This window comes from Dendrobium catenatum, unplaced genomic scaffold (genome assembly GCF_001605985.2).
Source record: "Dendrobium catenatum unplaced genomic scaffold, ASM160598v2 original_scaffold_76759, whole genome shotgun sequence".
In the NCBI taxonomy this organism is placed as follows: Eukaryota; Viridiplantae; Streptophyta; class Magnoliopsida; order Asparagales; family Orchidaceae; genus Dendrobium; species Dendrobium catenatum.
Genome location: NW_021395205.1, coordinates 1124990 through 1146626, shown reverse-complemented (window position 1 = coordinate 1146626; position 21637 = coordinate 1124990). Strand labels below are relative to the sequence as shown.

General features: G+C 31.5%; 1 protein-coding gene across 1 annotated transcript; it reads left to right on the top strand.

Moving 5' to 3' along the window:
- The first annotated feature begins 15785 nt into the window (after window positions 1–15785).
- On the top strand, window positions 15786–17018 carry LOC110095514. The gene has a single exon (XM_020821098.2). It carries the CDS (start codon window positions 15786–15788, stop codon window positions 17016–17018), a length of 1233 nt encoding a protein of 410 aa, XP_020676757.2.
- Window positions 17019–21637: the final 4619 nt, after the last annotated feature.

The following is a 21637-nucleotide window of genomic DNA, read 5'->3' as shown; positions in this document are numbered from 1 at the left end:
TATATATATATATATATATAGTTGATTCATTTATAAGTATAATGAATATGACAGTTATATATATATATATATATATAACTGTCATATTCATTATACTTATAAATGAATCAACTAATTTAAGAGGATCTCAATGTCACTGAATTAGTTCTCCATGGATGCCATTAATATGCTTAATGAAGGGCGGATCTCTCTTAAGTTCAATCCCCCCCATTAAATTTTTTTTTTTAAATTGTTTATTATATATTTTTTTTTCTTTCCATCTATTTTTAGTCTTTATTACAAAGGTTTTTTAGGCAACTGCCCCACCTAAAACTTTTAAAATAATATGAACTTTAGGTAATTGCCCCAACATAATTAAATACATTGTGTAGAGATTTTATTTGTTAGGGAATGATGAACCCAAAAAATAGTTTGCTCTTTAGGCAATTGCACCCGCTAAAAGTTTTAAAATACTATGGTCTTTAGGCATTTGGCTCGCAAGGGTGCTTCCCCTTGACCTAGCAACCTGATTGGGTAGGTCGAACCCAGCCAGAGGGCGCTACCCCCTTGACCCCCGACATATCGGCAAAGCGTACGACGATCAATGATCTGAAAAAATAGGGGTCAAACCAAATTCAACACAACTTCAAAATACATTTTGTATAAATTGAATTATTAATCATCTTTAGCGACCATTTTCTTTTTGTCTCTATTTTTTGGTCGTTATTGAGGCAACACCAACAATTACTTATAAGTTTGCCCCCCCAGTGCTAGATCCTTTTGGGATTTTTATAAAGCATCCAACATACCAATCAAGAAAGCCTCCTCCATCTTCATCCCTAAGACTAAGAGAGACCCTAATAGAGAAGAAGCTTTATCTAAACTCTAATGGCTAGAAGAGAGGAAGGAGAAGGGTAGAAAAGACAAAAGAGATTTCTTTTCAAATCTATTTGATTACTTTCTAAGAAAGGCAAATGAATGCACCATACATGCATTTGTTTACTTTAATATTTTGTCTATTAATTAATTGGCCATGATGAACTGCTTACCCTTTTTTTATTTCAGTATTCCTTCCATCAATGGGATCTCTTTTAATAAGAATAAATGAATGGTTTCCATATTGCTAAAATAAGGGATTTTCATGTACATGATATATATAACTAAATTGATCAAAAAAAATTTTATTTTATAATATTATTATAAATAAAATATTTCCAACCTAATGAAAGAGCCATTAAGACACCAAATTCATTTTGTAAAATGAAATAATATAACTAATGCAAATAAATATCTTTGTCTGCATTAACACATATAATATATATTTTCTCTTCTTTAACTCATTTATATATTTAAGAATAATCATTTCGAGACCTTTTAAAACAATGCCAAATTTTGACAGAAATAGTCTTATTCGATATCTTAATAAAATGCATGCAATAAAAAATATTGTTTAATTTAAAAATAAATATAAAATTTAAATAATAAATTTAATTTTTTATGACATTAATTTTGCACCCTATTCTTTTAATAAATAATGCTAGTTGGCCAATTTCGTTAGCCACAAATGAGAAAAAAATTAAAGCACCTGAATATTTGTACAAATGCTTATTCTTTTCCATATATTTATATCTGTAATAAAGATTGCATATTTGATTCCAACTCTTTTTAATGTTTGTCTGAGCGTGGTAGTGTTGCAAAAAACCACAACTCCTTTCCTCCATTGGCCACAGTAAAAAGAATAATATTATGGCATGGTCTGATCTCCCCATAGATCTCCTCTGTTCCATCTCATCACACTTATCCATTGTAGACTTAGTTCGATTATCGGCTGTCTGCACCTCATGGAGTTTCACCCTTGACAATTATGCACTCCTTGGATTTCAATGTCGTCCCTCCCCATGGTTGCTCCTTTCCAATGATGTCAGAGAGGCCTTTGAGACACTCACCTTCCATGAACTTATCATAGAAAGAGAAGAAGCTGTCCTTAGCTTCCATCGTCGCTTCTCCGCCATCGGTTGCCACACCTATGGCCGCCGCTATTTTGGCTCCAAGGATGGATGGCTTGTGACCCTTGACAAAATAGATCTTCAACCTCACCTCTTCAACCCTGTCACAAAGGTCGAAATATCATTCACATCCCTTTTCACCTTGATAAAGTCAGAATATGCCCCTGATAGCTCCATCATGAGTTTTTTCAATGAATCTGTCTTTGACTTTATGAGTGATGAATTATGTGATATATATTTTCATAAGATCATTGTCTCCTCTAATAACTCCTCTGGAACTATTGTTGTTATTTTTGGCATTAGAAAAGCGCTTGCTTAGACAAGGTTAGAAGATCTGACTTGGGTTCTCGGGCCAAAATTATCTCCTTACAACATAGAGGATGAGGAGAGGTTTGAGGATGTTTGCTATCATGAAGAAAATCAAAGATTTTACGCAATAACAAATTTTTCTATGGTGCTTGCTTTTGACCTCAATGGACAAAATGCTGAATTGATTTGCCCGAATATGCCCAACCCATACTATCACACCAGAAACTTTGATTGTATGTACTACATTACCTTTTTTTCAGGAACTCTTCTAAGAATAGAGAGGGTGATTGATATTACTCCTTATAGCCACCATGATGCGAGAACGATAACTATCTATGTTTTCAAGTTTGATCCAGCTGTAGTTACTTCTTCTTCTTCTACTCTCAATGGATCCCTGTCAACGAGCTGGGGGAATACTCCCTTTTTGTGGGTTGTAATCAAACATTTTCTTTACATCACATGGTTGCTATCGGAATTAAACCAAATTGCATATATTTTGCTGATCGTTCGAGCAACATGTTCCCCGGTTATGTTGGTTGTGATGTTGGACTTTTTGATCTTTACAATGATCGTATTCATTATATCCTTCAACCTAATTCACAGACTAATTGGAGTACATCGATATGGTTTACACCATCAATTTCATAATTTGATTATTTTAGTCATTTCTTATAATTAAGCATGTAATATAAATATTTTTGGATTATAAGTCTATTTTTAATATTAATTGGACATTTTATTAGGTAATATTGTGCAGTATTTTTATTTAAATATGTACTTATCCTCGTTTATATTTGTTTTGAAGAAAAGATATTAATGATGTTACATCACAGTTGAGTATTTTTGTGAACTTGTTAGATAACATAAAAAACAACTACCTGAAATGAAAAAAATAAAGTTTATATGAATGAATGTGAAAATGCTCCCAAAATTACTTGATTTTTTTTTTTAGAAAAAGTATTGTGCGAGGAAATACATAAACAGGTATTTGTAAGGCAATATTAATATATTTTATCTCAATTATTATTTTAATAGCAATCAAGGATTTCAAAGAAAAAAGATTTATCTTTGTCATTATCAACTCCTTCGCATAAATCATATGGATATTTTGCATGTAAATAAACAAAATTTACCATAAAAAAAATTTAGCTAGTCAATATTTCATCACTTAAAGTAGATTAAAATTGAAAAAATTCATGGTGGTTTCTTAATTGTTCAAAGAAATGGTTCTATTACTCGATCCTCTTATATAATTTAGACAAATCATTCATATCTAATTAAAAGTGCACACTTTTATGGTGATGTTTTGATAAGAAAAATGTAGTATATTTTTTATAATTATATATAATGTCTGAATGTCAATATCATATCAAGATCACCCAACATCATTTGATCATTACTGTCTTACCATCATTAATCAGGCCTATAGTATTATTCCTTTTTAGGGTTTTCACGTAAAAGTTCTAGTGTCTCCAATATTTGTGCTTTTTATTTTCATGTCATTGAACTTTGCGTAATGCTAGGGCATTATTCCTTAGTCTGCTACCACATAAAATCAAGCACACAATAGGTACATATATTTGATTTTTATATATCCACAATTATGATTTATTAATTAATATATAGTGTGTCATATTATTTTTATATTGCTATTGGCCAATACAGACTTTTATATTATTTTTATATTATTATTTGTAAGGAGCCTTTCATAAGATTTGGGGAAGAAATATGGTTTTAGCTTAGAGTTAGTACAAATGTTAAGAGTTAGATTTAGATTCATTTCTAAATAAGTGAGTATCCACCTTCTAGAAGATAGGGAATTGATAATGAACTAGTAATGGGTGAGAATAGGGCAACAAACAAGATATGTAAATAGTATGACCAATTGCTCATGAAGGAGGGACATGCAAATCTCTCAATTGTAGGGTTTTCTCTTTTATCATGCCATCTCATGATATAATTCAACTAACTTTTAGTATGGCTTGAGCTCATCTCATTCTAATGAAAGCATACATACGTGGTTGCTATATATATTAAGGTGGTTCAAGCTGATGTTGATACGTGCATCTTATATGATCAATCTTGGTGATGGCAATGTGGGTAAATTAACATACTAGGAAGCAATATAGTATCAAGTAACACAAATAAGATAATTAATAGTCTAAAATTTTAGTTGTCATTGAGAGACAAATGAAGATGCATGTTAGTGGGCTATTATGAAGACTAAGGAGCTTTTACAGTGTAACACACATTATAGATGGCCAAAAACTAATAGTTTTTTCATTGACCCAACTATTGGTAAAGGCTTATGATAAAAAGAATTTTTTTTTATCTTTTCATTGTACAGTCGAATCATAATCCTTCTTAAATTTTTTGGCAATTTCACTAAATAAGATATTTTGAATCGCAACTGCGGCACTAACATAACAAAAAAAACTATAAAATCAATAATAAATTTTCTACGTATAATCATATATTTCTACATACAACTTGTACATTTTTGTTATTTAACGCATAGGCCGCTATGTGGGGTTAAAAAAAAAAAAACTTACTAACACTATGAGATTCAATCCTCTTATATAATTTAGATGCATCATTCCTATATAATTAAAAATGTATAATTTTTATGGTGACATTTTCATGAGAAAGTTATAGTATAATTTTATTATTATTATATATAATGCCCAAATGGCATCATCCTACCATGATTGTCCAACATCATCTTACTATTATCACCCAATCATCAACATTACTTTGTCATTGTTCCATTATCATAGTCTTTTGCCATCATTTGACCATTAATGTCTTATTGTTGTTGACCAACCACCAGCTTTTAACCATGGTCCAAACATCATTTTTAAAATTACTTATTTTTTTATCACCACCACTCTCCATTACTTCCACATTCTCTACTACAACTTTAAGAGGCCGAACAAATATTGCCTACTTTGTATTAACATCTTCTCCAGTTATGAGTAAGAGCTGTCATTTATAACTTTAAGTGTATAGTAGATTATTTCAACAAACTCAAGCCCTACAGCTTTTTTCTTTTCAAAGTTTTTCACGTAAAAATTCTAGTGTCTCCATTATTCTTCCTTTATATTTTCATGTCATGCATCTTTTTATAAAGCTTTTGGCATTAATCCATTAGTCTACCACCACATAAATTCAAGAACACAGTAGGTACATATGACTTTTAGATATTTCATTTTTTTTAATATTGTTTTTAGCTCGGAGAGATTTTTATATTATTTTTTATATTATTATTGGCCATGGGGGTTTCACAAGATTTTGGGAAGAAATATTATTTTAGCTTAGAGTTAGTATAGATGTTAAGTGTACGAGTTAGATTTATTTCTAAGGAAATGTCAACCCTCTACAAGATAAGGAATTGAGAATAAATAGTATGATCAATTGCTCATGAAGGAGAGACTTGCAAATCTCCCAATTGCATGGTTTTCTCCTTTTATCTTGCCATCTCATGATATAATTCAACAAAATTTTTGCATGGCTTGAGTTCACACTTGCTAGAAATCCCACATACAAGGTTGTTTTAAGTATTATGGTGATTCAAGATGATATTGATGATCAATCTTGGAGATGGTAAATAATGTGGGAAAAGTAACATATATATTAAGAAGCAATATGGTATCTAGTGACACACATAAGAAAATTAATATCGAGTGCGGTAAACTTTTGGGGTACACTTATGATCAATCTTGGTATCTAGTGCGGTACACTTTTAGGGTGATATGATTCATTTTTATTGGTCTCCAGATTACGTTCGGACTCCGTACAGAATAATTTGTGTTACCACAACTTATTTTACAAAGGCTTGCACGGTATTGATATGATACCTATGGAAAACTATATATGGAATCTTTAAGAGGGCCATTTAACGCCCATTACTGCATTAGATTTTAAAAAATCTATATAAAGATCTCTCTCTCTTTCTCCACACTCTTTCCCTCACACACCTAGGTATTCAAGCTCCCTCAACAACGAGTAATTATTACGTCCGGACAAAAAACCAGAAATCCGGACTTATACCGAGCAATAGCGAGTGCCCAATACCGAGTTTCAAGTGACGTGAGGTGTGATTATTGGTCTCTGGACTCATCCGGTGACTTGAAGTAATAATTGCTCCTCAACAATAGACATGTCACCTCTCCCTCTTACAATTCTCCTCCCTAGCTTAGAATGTAATCTTTTTATTTTTAATTAAATATCATAATCTTTATAGTTCATAAATAATTAAAAAAATTAACCAAAACGGGTTAACTTGGTAGCTTCGAGTCGCTAATGGCTCGGATTCAGGTTTACATTTGTTAAAAAAAATTTTGCATTGTTATTTCAATATTTAGATTAAGCAATTTCTACTCTTTAGTAATATTTGAAAATTTGATTCCATCAAATTTTATAATGTTTTCTTTTGGAAAATCAATTTATTTTTCAGTGTCAGATCATTATAGTATCATTGTTTAAATAATTTATTCTTTATGTTTTTATGAAAAAGATTAAGGATTTTTTTTAAATTCAATAATTTGTGCCCCCTATCAAAACAATCTTTGCTCAAAGGATGAATGGAGCTCCGATGTCTTCTAGTCCTACAAAACTTAAGAATAAAATCATTTTGAGAGCTCACAAAATGACATCAATTTTTGACATAAATAGTCTCCTTTATTCTCTTAATAATCCATGCACATTAAAAGATAAATTTTACTAAAAAATATATTAAATATTAATTAATAAATTAAAAATTTTAAAACATGAGTTAAATTTAATCTCTTGATTTGTTGCATAGAACTAGAAGCTTGGAAATTTTTTTATTTTTATTTTTTATTGTGATCTCTTGATTTGTTGCATAGAACTTAGAAGCTGGAAAGACAAATTGTATGTGATTTTTAGTTTTTTTGATAAAACTTTGAAAGCGGGAAAAAAAAATTTTTTGTGTTTTTTTTTTATTTTTTTTTTTTTGATCTGTTGATGGAAGAAATTGAAGAACAAGTTCTTGAAATATTAACAAAAAAGGCGAAGTATATGTCTATAAATTTGAAAGTTATTGAATTTACATTGATCGCATTTTATATCATTATATTTTGATATAACTTTTTTTAATAGAATATTGTGTAGCTATTCAGGTGAACATCAAGTTTTGGGTTGGGATATTGAAGAAAAATATGTGATTGGGGCTCAGGATTTTGGGAAAAAAATTGTTGGGACAGCCTATTCTATTTTTAATTAACTATTTAAAATCATGATATATGCTTTATAAAATAAATCATTTCTAATTGTTCAGAAAATAAAATATTAAATCTAAATAATATGTGTATTACAATTTAAAAAAAGACTTGAAAATTTTTCATAAATTAATCTCAAATCTTTTTTTTAAAAAAACATTGTGTAAACATTTTAAAAAAAATAATTTTAGGACTAACTGGATTCTAATTTTAATAATATTACAGTCAAAATAACAATGAGCATGATAATTTAGTTGGATGTTCAGTTTTTTATATTATATTGGTTTTCTTGTGATTTTATAAATAACATTCCATCTCCATGAATAGGATAAAAGGTTTTTTTGATGATTTCCTGCTATTAGACATTGATGAGAAATATATGTATTGTGAGTTTAAATTGTTTATAATAATATCCCCAATTTAAAAGAACTAGTTTTATTACCCGTGCACAAAGTGCACGTTGGTAGAATTTAATAAATATCTATTATAAGAAGATCAAATTTTTATATAAAAATAATAATAAAATTTTGTGCTTGAATAAAATTTTAAAAAAAGAAATTTATCTTATGAAAAATTTAATTATAATTTTTGATTAAAAAATAAAGTTATTAAATTTATATGTTTAAATAATTCTAATTATTAATTATACTAATGAAAAGTTATATGTTGGTCTTAAAGTTATCACATAGAAAATATATTAATACAATTTTATAATTCAATACTAAAATACATATTTTTTTCTATGTAGAACTAATATCATAAAAATAAATCATTCACATTTAGAAGAAAAGCTCAAAAATTCATTATAAACATAACATTAAGCAAAATATATATATACTAAATTAAAAGGATAAAAAGGAGAGCAAGTTTATTATAATTCATTCACAAAAGAAAAGTTGATCACCCATAGTTTACTATCTTACAATCATAATAACACAAATGAATTATTTGTTCATTTGAGAGATAATGAAATTAAGATGTTTATTATTTCTCTCTTGCTAAATATATGAGTTATGCATTAAATCAAAGAGAATGCTTAACACGTTCTTATTTCCATACCTCAATTTATTTGTTTAGAAAGGCTGTACGTTCTCTTTCACGTAACTGAAATTTTGATTTTGATAGATCTATGAAGACTATGCAAGCAGAGACACGGATAGATACATAAGATATGAAAATTTATAAGGAGAAGTTAAAATTTTTAGAGCCAAAACAGTCTCAAGAGACATCGAGAAGGAGGGATACATAAGTAGTTGTTATAAGAGAAATACAAGGTAATGGTGATAGGATTGAAATTGTTCATTCAAAAGAGATGACAACTTCGGAGAAGGAAGTAAGTATTGTTGAGGACAGTAAGATCGAAAACAATAAATTACAAAAAGAGATGTTGAAGATTACAGTCAAAGGGGCAAAATTTGTAAATCCAGAAGAGTCAGCAAGCTCTGGTAAGAGTGCAAGGATTGAGAAATTAGCACATGAGGTAGAGAAGGAGGTTATAAATGTTGCACATGAGTTAGGGATGAAGTTTATAAATGTTGTATTAGAAATTGAGATGATGAAGATAGATTCAATAGTTGTGAATAAAGTTAGAGAAATAAAAAATGATGTCTCCAATATAATTATTTCTCTGCACTCAAGGTAAGTCTCATGAAATTTCTGTAGGTTCTATGCATTTATTCTTACTTAACACTAATCATTGAAATTTGATCAGGAGAAGAATTTCAATCTAACAGCCTGGGTGATTAGCTAGTACCGAGGCATTATTATTTCTCTGTGCTGAAGGTAAGTCTCATATTATTTATGTAGGCTCTATGCATTTATTCTTACTTAACACAAATCATTGAAATTTGATCAGGAGAAGAATTTCAATCTAACAGCCTGGGTGATTAGCTAGAGGCATTTCCTTGCTCTCAGCTCCTGCTGTGCATATCTGTAAATACATATCATATTTAAGCTACAAGAATTGGAGTGATATTCTATTTCACCCTTCAATTTAAGTTGACAAATGTTTTCTTGAAAGATGAAATACATTTTTTAAGAACCTTAAAACAACATTTAAGGTATGTTGAATAAAATTTCTGATATAAAAATTCTTATCAGTAGCTATTAAGAACCTTAAAACAACATTTAAGAATAGATAGAGCACAATATCAATATTAAAAGATATTTACAATGGTTCCATAATTGCAATATATAAATTCTAAAAATTCAAATCGGTATGTTACATAAAATTAGTTAGTTTTAAGTTTTCATACAGCTTTTAGCAGTGCGATCAAGGTTATATATAAAGTCCAGATTCACCAGTTCACTGAATCAGAAATAGTAGAGATCCAAAAATGAGAAAGCTATCAGAAAATTTAAAAAAACATAATTTGGACAAGAAATATATGATTTACATCATAAAATTAATTACCTAAATTCGAAGCCAAAATGGTGTCGAGATTCATAGGTTCGCTGAAGTAGAGATCCAGAAACGAAAGAGCTAAAGAGAAAATATGTGAGAATAATATATAAGGGAGAAAGAGAACATGCGACAGTCATCTTACGGCCACCGAACGGTCGGAGGTTGGTACGTTTCGATGGTTGAATTCATCTTCATGCATCCAAATAGCAAAAACACGTTGAAGAATTCTTCAATTTAAGTTGACAAATGTTTTCCTAAAAGATGAAATACATTTTTTAAGAACCTTATAATTGACATTCTTAAACAATGAGATTTAGCAATTAATTTTCAAATTAAGAATTGGTAACCAATTTTGTGCAAATCTTGGTAATTGATTAAAAATGCCAATAATAAAGTTAGACACAATTTATGTGAAGAATTTAATGTCATGAAAAAAAATGTTGGAATAAAAACTAATGTAAAACAACAACAAAATATATATTAATTATAAATAACAATATTACAGAATATTGAAAGCATAATTTCACAAAAAATTATAAATTTTCTTAAAATAAAATAATTAAAGGTGCAAATTATTTACCTTAGGCCCGAAGTACATGATAAATAAGCAAGAACAATCACAGCATAAATATGTTAGATGTAGATAATTTATGAAAATATTCCTAAAAGAAAGTGAAATATTTGTTTATAGAAATATTCCATTACTAATATCTTTCGTGTGTTTTTCAAAATGTTAATTATATTATGGACTCTGGAAATTATCACCCATCCCTTTTTATTATATGAGCGATTAAGAGAAAAATCTTAGAAGGCAAATTTTATATTAGATATGATACTACCAATAGAATTTGCCCTAAATGAAGATTTTATGCCCTAAAATTACCACACCTTCTTTTCAAGGAATAATGGTTGAATACTCACAAAATCCTGATTGCATAATGTTAATGATACTATTCTCCTATTACCAACTATATAATTAAGATATTTGAGGAATAGGAAGCATGAGGTGATGAATGAAGTTTAATGTAATAATAAAAAAAAAAACTATTTGGGCAAACAATTTTAAGAAATATAATTCGGACAAAAAATATAAAATTAATTACTTAAAATTGAAGCCGAAATAGTACAGATTCGCTGAAGCAAAAAAAAATAGAGATCCAGAATTGAAATCCAAATCACGAAAGCGCTAAAGTGAAAACATGCCACAGTCATCTTACCAATTATATATATAAGGGATAAAGAGAACATTGTGACAGTCATCTTACGGGAAACGAATGGTCGGAGGCTGAAATGTTTCAACGATTGAATTCATCTTCATGCATCCAAATCACCAAAATAAAACTTTGAAGAATTCAAGGAGACGGAAATAATTGAAGAAAGGATCCTGAAACGTTTAAGAAGTTAAAGAAATATAGGCAAAGAAATCTACCGAAGAACATGACGGCGAGCAAAGGCAGCTAGAACGTTTAAGAAGTTGAAACACCGAAATAAAAATAGGGGTGCTTAATTGCGGGGAAGAACAAACTTGAAAGAAGTTTAAGAGTCCAAAAATTTTGGAGTGAAACCTACCTCGGCGAATGGAGTCAACTAGAGCAAGCCGAAGAGTATGGACGACGACGTGAAAACGAAGAGGCGAAGGCGATATTAGGATATGTTTAGACTTGCACAAAATGAAATTAATAAAATACTATCTTAAATAGCTTTGAATTAATAAAACGTCCAAAAGAATTAATAAATTAAACTTAGGGAATCTCGCCTGCCTGTATAACATGCCGAAAATGTAAAATTAATAGAATTAGCTTTAATGGTAAAATGTACATAAAATTTATGATAAAATGTGCAGAGAATTAATTCAGAATGATCATTAAATGTAAAATTAATAGAATTAGCTTTAATAATTAATGGTAAAATGTACATAAAATTTATGATAAAATGTGCAGAGAAATAATTTATATAATGTGAATTTTTTTATTTATTAAATATTTTTAATAGAATGGACGGCCAATATAATTAAAAAATAAGTAGAATGGATGAACAAGATTTGCCGGAGGAAGGAAACTCAAGCGCCTTTTATAATAGTAGTATAGATATCTTTGGGGGCTAAAATATGCGCATGAATTTAAATGACTTCTAACATATGTTTAAGAAGCTTGGCCCAAGTTTATAACATTTTCTTTAGATAAATGGTTACCTACCCCTTTCCAATTAAACTTCTTCTAGAGATTGGCAGACAACTATTGGAATCTATAGCATTTATAGACTATGATCCAATATTTTCAAGTTTTTTATGGTCATTTCGAACATTATTTGAAAACATTTTTGTGAGGATAGTATTTATTTGAACTCACTACATTTTATTGGTGCTAAAATTATATTATAATTTTAAACATTTGTTGGCCTTTACTATTCATTTTACTTTTATTTCAACTATTTTTAGTGGTTGTATGGAGAAGTTTAATTCTATTTGTCATTGTTGAACATGTGTGCAGTTATGCCTATATATCTAACAAAGATTGCATAAGGCATTCAAGCGCCTTTTTCTCATCTATTTGCCACCACATATACTATAATACTATGGCATGGTCTAATCTCCCAATAGATCTCCTCTATTGCTTCTCATCGCAATTTCCCATTGTAGACTACCTTCGATTCTCCGGTGTATGCACTTCATGGAATTCCATTCTTTCCAACGATGTACCCAATGGAAGTCAATGTCGTCCCTCGCCATGTCTATTGCTTGCCAATGAACCTGGAGAGTAGGAGTGTGAAAAGTTGACACGATCCAAAAAAATCCTAGTTCGGGTAAACCCGTTTGTGAAACAGGTAGGGTCCGGGTTTGGATTTCTGACCCATTTGAAAAACGGGTCGAGTTCAAGTTGACTCGGAAACTTGCGAGTCGATCCGTTTTGACTCGGATAACCATTCACTATAGCCCATGTGATTATGCCCAATCCCACTGATGCGCTAATTCACTCTCTTATGTGTTGCAACATGGTCGGCTGGCCGCAAAGGAACTGATGGCTCACGCGATCACACCCACACCACTGAGCACATCGCACAGTTCAGACTTCAGCCCAGTGCATTAGCGGCGGCATCCTAACTGTCCTCCCCGTCTCGCATCAACACATCCTATCCCACACGGTTCGCCCATGGCCCCTAGTGCCTTAGCCTAGTGGCGGCTTCCTAACAGTCTCCCAGTCCCGCATCGATGCATCCTATGCCGCGCAGTTCACCCCAGGTCCCAGTGCCCTAGCTTAGTGGCGGTGACTTGTCCCATGCACGCCCTAGTAAGCTGCACTTTCTTCTCAGTAGGCCGCACTTAGCCACTCATCCGCACGGACGCGCCTGCACCATAAAGTCTGCAATGCTCATGCCTGAACTACTACTAATCTTGCTTGTGCTGGGAAGAAATCGACGGGTCGGGTTGTGTCGGGATAAAGAAGATATGCAGCCTCGCCTTTTTAACCTTCTCACAAAGGATGAAGTATCGCTCCCATCTCTTTTCACCATACCTAAAGACCAAGGGCATATGATAAACCCCCAATATGGCCCTAACGACTCTATCATTTTTTTTTGTATTGAAATTTACTCATACTTTATCACATATGAGGAAGTCTTACGTGATATATATTTTCAAAAGATCATTGTCTCTTCTAATGACTTATTAGGAACTGCTATTTCTATCTATGGACATACAAAATCTCTAGCTTTTGCAAGGCCGTGAGATAAAACATGGGTTCTCGGCCCTCAATTGCCTCTTTACGCCATGACGCACGTTCAGCAATTTCATGATGTTTACTATCACCAAGAAGATAAAAGATTTTACACAATCACACATTTCTCGATGGTCCTGGCTTTTGACCTTAGTGGGAAAAATGTTGAATTGATCTACCCGGCAAGCTAAGACCATTGCTTGCGCACCAAAAACTCTAATTGCATGTACTATATTGCTTTTTTGTCAGGAGCACTTCTAAAAATAGAGAGGGTGATTGATACTACTAAAAGGAAGATAAATAATAGTTGGAAAGCGAAGAAAGTGGGTATCTTTATTTCCAAGTTTTTGCCCACTGCTGTCTCTTCTTGTTCTTCATCTTATTGGATCCCTGTTAAGGATCTTGGGGGTTGCTCATTGTTTGTGGGCTGTAATCAAACTTTTTCCTTGCATCTCACACTTGCTCCTAAAATTTGACCAAATTGTATACATTTTGCTGATCATTTGAGCGATAAGTTACAAGAGTACGTTGATCGAGATGCAAGGCTTTTTGTTCTTCATAGTGAAATTTTTTAATAAATTATATATCTTAATCTTTGTTAAGCATAAAATATGAATATTTTTTTAATTATAAGTTCATTTTTAATATTATAGTTTGTGTTGCTAAGGAGAATCATCAACGTGAGATTGAACGATCCCATATACGGTTGACGAAAGGTGTGGTTAATAGTCTAATTTTTTAGCAATCTTAGTGATGGAGGAAATAATAAAGTTATAAGCCCAAAACCATGTTATTTTAGCACTCGTTTTAAATAATCCCTCAAACAAATGCATAATTTAAACTAACATATAAAATGGATCACATATTGTTGAAACTTTTCATATTAGTGAACAAAAAGCATTTAAAATAATTTCAAAGGCAGTCAAAGTCATGATCTTGTAAATATTTTTAATATTTGATTTATGAAAAATTTGATCCAAATCTTTTACTTTTGAAATCTATACAATAAATTTGTGTAGTGCATTTATAAGTACAATGAGAATATGACAATTTTTTGTATATATTTTTTCAGTGGTAATGGGTTCTACAAGGCTGCCATTTGTGTATGATCTCCTTAGGATTGATGTAAAGCTTCCAACAGACCAATCAAGAATGCCTCCTCCATCTTCGTCCCTAAGAATAAGATAAAGTCTAAAAGAGAAGAAGCTTTGTCTAGACACCAATGGCAAGGAGGGAGGAAGAAGAAGGGTGGAAAAGACAAATGATATTTCTTTTCCATTCTTGTTTATTACTTTCTAACAAAGCAATATACATATATGCATCATACATGCATTATTGTACTTTTAAATTTTGCCTATCAATTAATTGTTGATGATGAACTAATTACCTTTTTTTATTTCATTATTCCTTCCATCAACCACACAATGAGGATATCTCATTAGAGGAAATAAGATATGCAGTGGGATCTCTTTTAATCAGAATTAGTGAGTGGTTTGCATATTACTAAAATAAGCAAATTTCATGCACTACATGATAGATATTTTTATTATAAGAACTAAATTAAACAGAAATTTTGATAATTTATAATATTATTAAAAAACAAATTATTTCCAACCTATTGAAAGAGCTATTAAGAACAACAAATTCATTTTGTATAACAAAATAATATAACTATTGTAAATAAATACCTCTGTCTATTGTAACGCATATAATATATGTTTTGTCATCTTTCACTAATTTATATATTTAAAAATAATCATTTCGAGACATCTTAAAATAATGCTAAATTTTGACACAAATTCAATATCTTAATAAACCACATGCAATAAAAAATAAATTTTAATTTAAAAATGCATATAAAATTTTTGATAATTTAATTTTTTACAACTTTAATTTCGCACCCTATTCTATGTATGGATAATGCTAGTTGGCCAATTTAATTAGGCACAAACGAGAAGAAAAATTAATGCACTTTAATATTTGCCACGAATACTTATTTTATTCCACATATTTATATCTTGAACAAAGATTACATATTTGATTCCAACTCTTATTATTTTTAGTCCGAGTGTGGTAGTGTTGGAAGGCACCGTAGCTCCTTTCGTACATTGGCCACCTCAAATACAATAATATTATGGCATGGTCTGATCTCCCCATAGATCTCCTTTGTTGCATCGCATCGCACTTGTCCATTGTAGACTTAGTTCGATTATCAGTTGTCTGTACCTCATGGAGTTCCACCCTTGATAACTATGCACTCCTTGGATTTCAATGTTGTCCCTCCCCATGGTTGCTCCTTTCCAATGATATTGAAGAGGCCTCCGACACACTCACCTTCCATGAACTTACTATAGAAAGAGAAGACGCTATCCTCAGCGTCCATCGTCGCTTCTCCTCCATTGGTAGCCACACTTATGGCCGCCGTTATTTGGGCTCCAACGATGGATGGCTTGTGACCCTTGACAAAATTGATCTACAACCTCGTCTCTTCAACCCTGTCACAAAGGCCGAAATATCGCTCCCATCCCTTTTCACCTTGATTGAGCCACAATATGCCCCTGACAGCTACATCAGGATTTCTTTCAATGAAATTTTCTTTGACTTTACGACTGATGAATTTCGTGATATATATTTTCATAAGATCATTGTCTCCTCTAATGACTCCTCTGGAACTGTTGTTGTTATCTTTGGTATTAGAAAAGCGCTTGCTTTGGCAAGTTTAGAAGATTCGACTTGGGTTCTCGGGCCAACATTATCTCCTTACAACACAATGGATGAGGAGCAATTTGAGGATGTTTGCTATCTTAAAGAAGATCAAAGATTTTATGCAATCACAAATTTTTCTCTTGTGCTTGCTTTTGACCTCAATGGACAAAATGTTGAATTAATCTGCCCGAATATGCCCAATCCATACCAACGTTCCTTTAACATTGATTATATGTACTATATTGCCTTTTTGTCAGGAACTCTTCTAAGAATAGAGAGGGTGATTGATATTACTCTTCAAAGTCACCTTAATGCGAGAACAATGACTATCTCTATTTTCAAGTTTGTGCCAGCTGTTGTTATTTCTTCTTCTTCTTCTTCTTCTTCTTCTCACTCTCAATGGATCCCCGTCAACGAGTTGGGGGAATACTCCCTTTTTGTGGGTTTTAATCAGACATTTTCTTTGCATCACATGGTTGCTACCGGAATTAAACCAAACTGCATATATTTCGCCGATCATTCGAGCAACATGTTCCCCGGTTATGTTGATTGTGATGTTGGACTTTTTGATCTTTCCAATGATCGCATTCAGTATATCCTTCACCCTTATTCACGGACTAATTGGCCTCCATCAATATGGTTTACCCCATCAATTTCATAAATTGAATATCTTAATCTTTGCTAAGAATGTAATATGAATACTTTTGGAAGTTTATTTTTAATATCAATTGGAAATTTTATTTGGTAATATTGAGTTGTTTTTTTATTTAAATATTTGCTTACCTCTTTTATATTTGTTTTCAAGAAATGATATTAATAATTTTAGATCATTGTTGAGTCTTTTTGTGATCGGTTGTTAGATAGCATAAAAAACAACAACCTGAAATGAAAAACAATAATGAAAATAATGAGAAAATGCTCTCAAAATTACTTGATTTTTTTTGATAGAAAAAGTGTTGTGTGAGGAAATACCTAAACAAATCATTGTAAGGAAATATTAACATGTTTTAGCTCAATTATTATTTTAATAGAAATCAAGGATTTCAATGAAAAATATTTAACGAAAAAAAATCTATCATTGTCAAGTACTCCTTTGCATGAAGCATATGGATATTTCGCATATAAATAAAGAAAATTTGCAATATAAAAAATTTAACTAGTCATTATTGTATCACTTAATGTAGATTTAAATTGAAATAATTAATGGATGGTTTCATGTTCGAAGAAATGGTTATATTACTCCATTCAAGGACTTGCATCAACAAGTGACAAGTCCATAGCTCCATCTTTTTGGTTATGGAGATAAAACATGAAATATGATAAGATTGCACACATCATATTACAAAACTCATTATAATATCATGAATACATACAAAATGCGCATATAAAATTGTATATGAAATTATAACAAATTTTATGATATAATGTGGACAATCTAAATCACATTCTAAGCTTTACCATGGCAAGCAAGATGATGGAGCTATGGACTCCTTAATGCAAAGTTCTTGAAGTTGGCATCAATTGCAACATTATATATTTTCATTTCGTCATCAGAGTAATTGCAACAAAGGATTATAGCATCGATTTCATTGGGAGTTCTAAGCCTACATGACTCTTAGATATCTTTGAGTTTTGCATACCCATTATGATCACCAGAAATTAAAATTTCTAGAAAGTTGCTTTTTTCCATTGGTAATGTCTAATTCTTGTAGGTTCATGGACCTCTAATAATAATAAAAATAATTACAAGATAGATATTAGTTTAGACAAAACAAGGATCACAATCCTAGTATTATTATTATTATTATATAAATAGTTGAATTCAATACTTTTAACATATATAAGGAAATAAAATCCTTCATGCACATGTTTGCTTTTAACCACAATTATCAATGTTGAATTTGTTTTGCTTGAAGTAATTCTGAAAAGCTCTATTTAGCCCATGAGATAGTATCTTAAAACCACTCAATCAGTCCCAATACAAATATAGTAAATAGGCACCTAGAATATGCATCTCAACATTAAAAATTAGTCATGGAGTTGTACCTCCCAAAGAGGCCAAGACCTTGGGAAGAATTTAACCTACCTTTCCTATAGATTTCTCAACCCCTAATTATATTATTCACTATAAGATCCATCATTATAGGAAAATGTGTGATTTATGATGGACAAATGCATCATAATCTTAGAGTTTTCATCAAAAATTATAATTTTTGATGGAATCATGCATATTTGCCAATAAAACACGTGTCAGAAAATGATTTTCAGAGGAATAAATTTCTTTCAGAAATGTTTTCAAATGATTTTTGGCAAATTGCTGACAGAAGATTGCTTATTTAAGAAGAAGACAAATAAAAAAAATGTGTAAAATTATCACCTAAAATCCATCAAAAACCTAAAAGCAAAATCTACATATCTTAATCATCATTTTATTCTATTACACAAATAACAACATTGAGATAATAAAAGAAATTATTCTCTGATTATTTTATGTACTACTTATTTTTATAGGGAATATTTGGTTCTAGAAAATGATGAATTTCTCTAATTAATAATCTGGAATCTAGAAGCTGAGAAATGATGGGAGGAACTTGAACTTGGGCTAATTCTGATCTATAATTTCTAGAAAAGTCAAATGTGATAGTATCTAAACTCAATTTGACTTACATATATTAAATGTTTTTTCAAATATCAATGGTTATAGAAGTTATTTTTTAATATAAGTAGCTTTTTGTGAGGGGGGGGGGGGGGCCGTTGGGGGGGGGGGGGGGGACCCACGGAGGGGCATACGCATTAATATAAAAAATGATTACAAGGTCCATAAAAGAAAGCTCAAGCTTACTAATGCTCACAGGAGCTACAAAATAAAGCAAAAGAAAACCTAAGAGCCGATGGTTCGTTATAGTAAGAGTACAAAAATACCTAAGAATAATCTAGGACTGCAAGTAGTCAGCACCCAAAAAAAGAAGAACAAGAATAAACCAATCAGCACCAACTTCCTGTTAAAATAGTAGGCTAACCCACACCTACGAAAAAAACCTTGAACACGGGATCTTCCTTCAAAAAATGCCAAGACAGTCGTCCAGCCTCCAAGTCTGCAAAATAAATAATCTCCAACACATGGGGATACAGTTACAAGGAGGATGAAACTAGTAATGATCATAATATAAAATCAAACAGTTGTTATTAACAAAATTAGATAAGGTAGCAAACCAAATGTCGGCCATACTTCTAGTACCAATGAAGGTAAATGCTGCAACCTCAGGTAGAATAAGGAGCAACTTAATCCAACTAAGAAAACAAATAAAAAACATCACAGCAACCAAGTGCATAACAGCACCAGAATTCCCAGAATTGTAGCAGCTACTACTCACAACACACACCACAACCACCAAACATTCTAGAATGTAAAACGAAAAGATAGAACAGAGATACATAGACCTGAGAAACACCAAAAATTAGCAACTAGAGGTCCACACATGGTGGTCAAAGTTACAAGTGATAAAAATACCCAGACGAGAAACAACGAACCCAAAGAACCAAATCCATATAACAATTAACAAACCAATCCACCTAACATCAATACAAATAGTTAACGGAAAGATATTTCCACCGCTTCCATCAAATAAAACCATACCACACCAATCCCCAAACAGGCTACCGGCTCGACAAGCATAGAGTCAAAGATATATAGTAAATAACACGAACAAGAAAAATAGAGAAACATGAATCAAACCAGCAGCAACAAGAAGAAAATGGAGACACAGAAAAGATATAAACCCATATAAAGAGCCTTCAACCATTACGAATATAAGGAAGCCCACATTTGTCCAACTTAACCAATCCTCTCAGCAAAGTAGGGAGATTAGAATCATCCAATTCTTAGAAATCATTAATGTGACAACCAAATTTGGCCAACCAATCTGCACAAGCATTATCCTCTCGATAAATATAAGAAATAGAGAAGTTAAGAGCAGAGAGAGAGTGCTTAATTTTTCTAATGATATAGAAATCATGAGGATTACCAGGCACCTCATTATGAATGATCTGAATTAATAAATTAGCATCAACCTCAATAGCCACATGCTCAATCCCCATTCTATGAAAAATATCCAGCCCATGGGATAAACCCATTAGCTCAGCAATAATCACAGTGCATAAATTAAGCGGACTAGCAAAAGTAGCTATAATCCCACCATTGTGATAGCGAATAATGCCACCCATACCCGCAAAAAAAGTATCAACCGAGCCATCAGAGTTGAGCTTAACATGAGAGGGGGGGGGGGGGTGATTGATAGTTTAAACCACCTCACAATACGCTCAATTTTTTGCTATCGGACTACCATCAATGGGAATGCCGAGCTGAAAGGCTAAATTAAGCCCGTTCTGAATTTTTTTACAGTAATAAGATTGATAGAGTAAAAGTGAAGAATTTTGTTTCTAACATTGGCAATAATTTGGTTTGTAACCATCTTAATCTCATTATGCTTGGAGTTATTTCTAGCCTTCTAGAGGTACGACATAATAAGAATCAACAATAAATTGTTGATGTGATCTTTAGTGCTAGTCACCCAATGCTTAACAATGAATGAAACATCACAATTAGAATTCTTATTACCTTTATTAGCTAATTAAAAAAATAGCACCAAACCTTTTGGGCAATGACCCCATGAATAATAACATGGTTGACACTCTTAATATTAAAGTAACATTGGCACTTAGAAGGAAAAGTAAACCCTTTTTTCCAAAGTAAAGTATCAACTGAGGAAGTCGTTAAGACATCTCCAAGCAAGAATAGAATAAGATAAAGGAATAATGTTATGCCAAATACTAGAAAAAATGTGAGAAAAATCACATTTAATTCTAATAAAGTCCCAACCTTTTTTTAGATTAAAGTTACCAGAAGATGATAAATTAAACAAAACTTTATCCTTACACTGTAATTGTAACGTACTATGCAAAATCTTATCAATCAAAACATCCGGGATAACCTGCAAAAGTTTACTAACATTCTAAGCGCCATTCTCAATAAAAGTGTGAACCTTAATATTATGAATAGTATGAGTATTAAGATAGCTATCAATTGAAAAAGTGCCCAACCAATTGTTTGTCCATAAAGAAACATCACATTTCCCCAAACCCCATTGAATAAATTGTTTTGCCTCCTATTTGATGTGTCAAAGACTTTTCCAAACAAGAGTAAATAGATTTGTAATTGCAAATCAGAGGATGAAGATCTTTGTAATATTCAACATTCATAAACTAGGCCCACAAATTATT

What these genes read in the sequence shown, in the direction of transcription:
- LOC110095514 (XM_020821098.2), top strand. Translation starts at nt 15,786, where the DNA reads ATGGCATGGTCTGATCTCCCCATAGATCTCCTTTGTTGCATCGCATCG.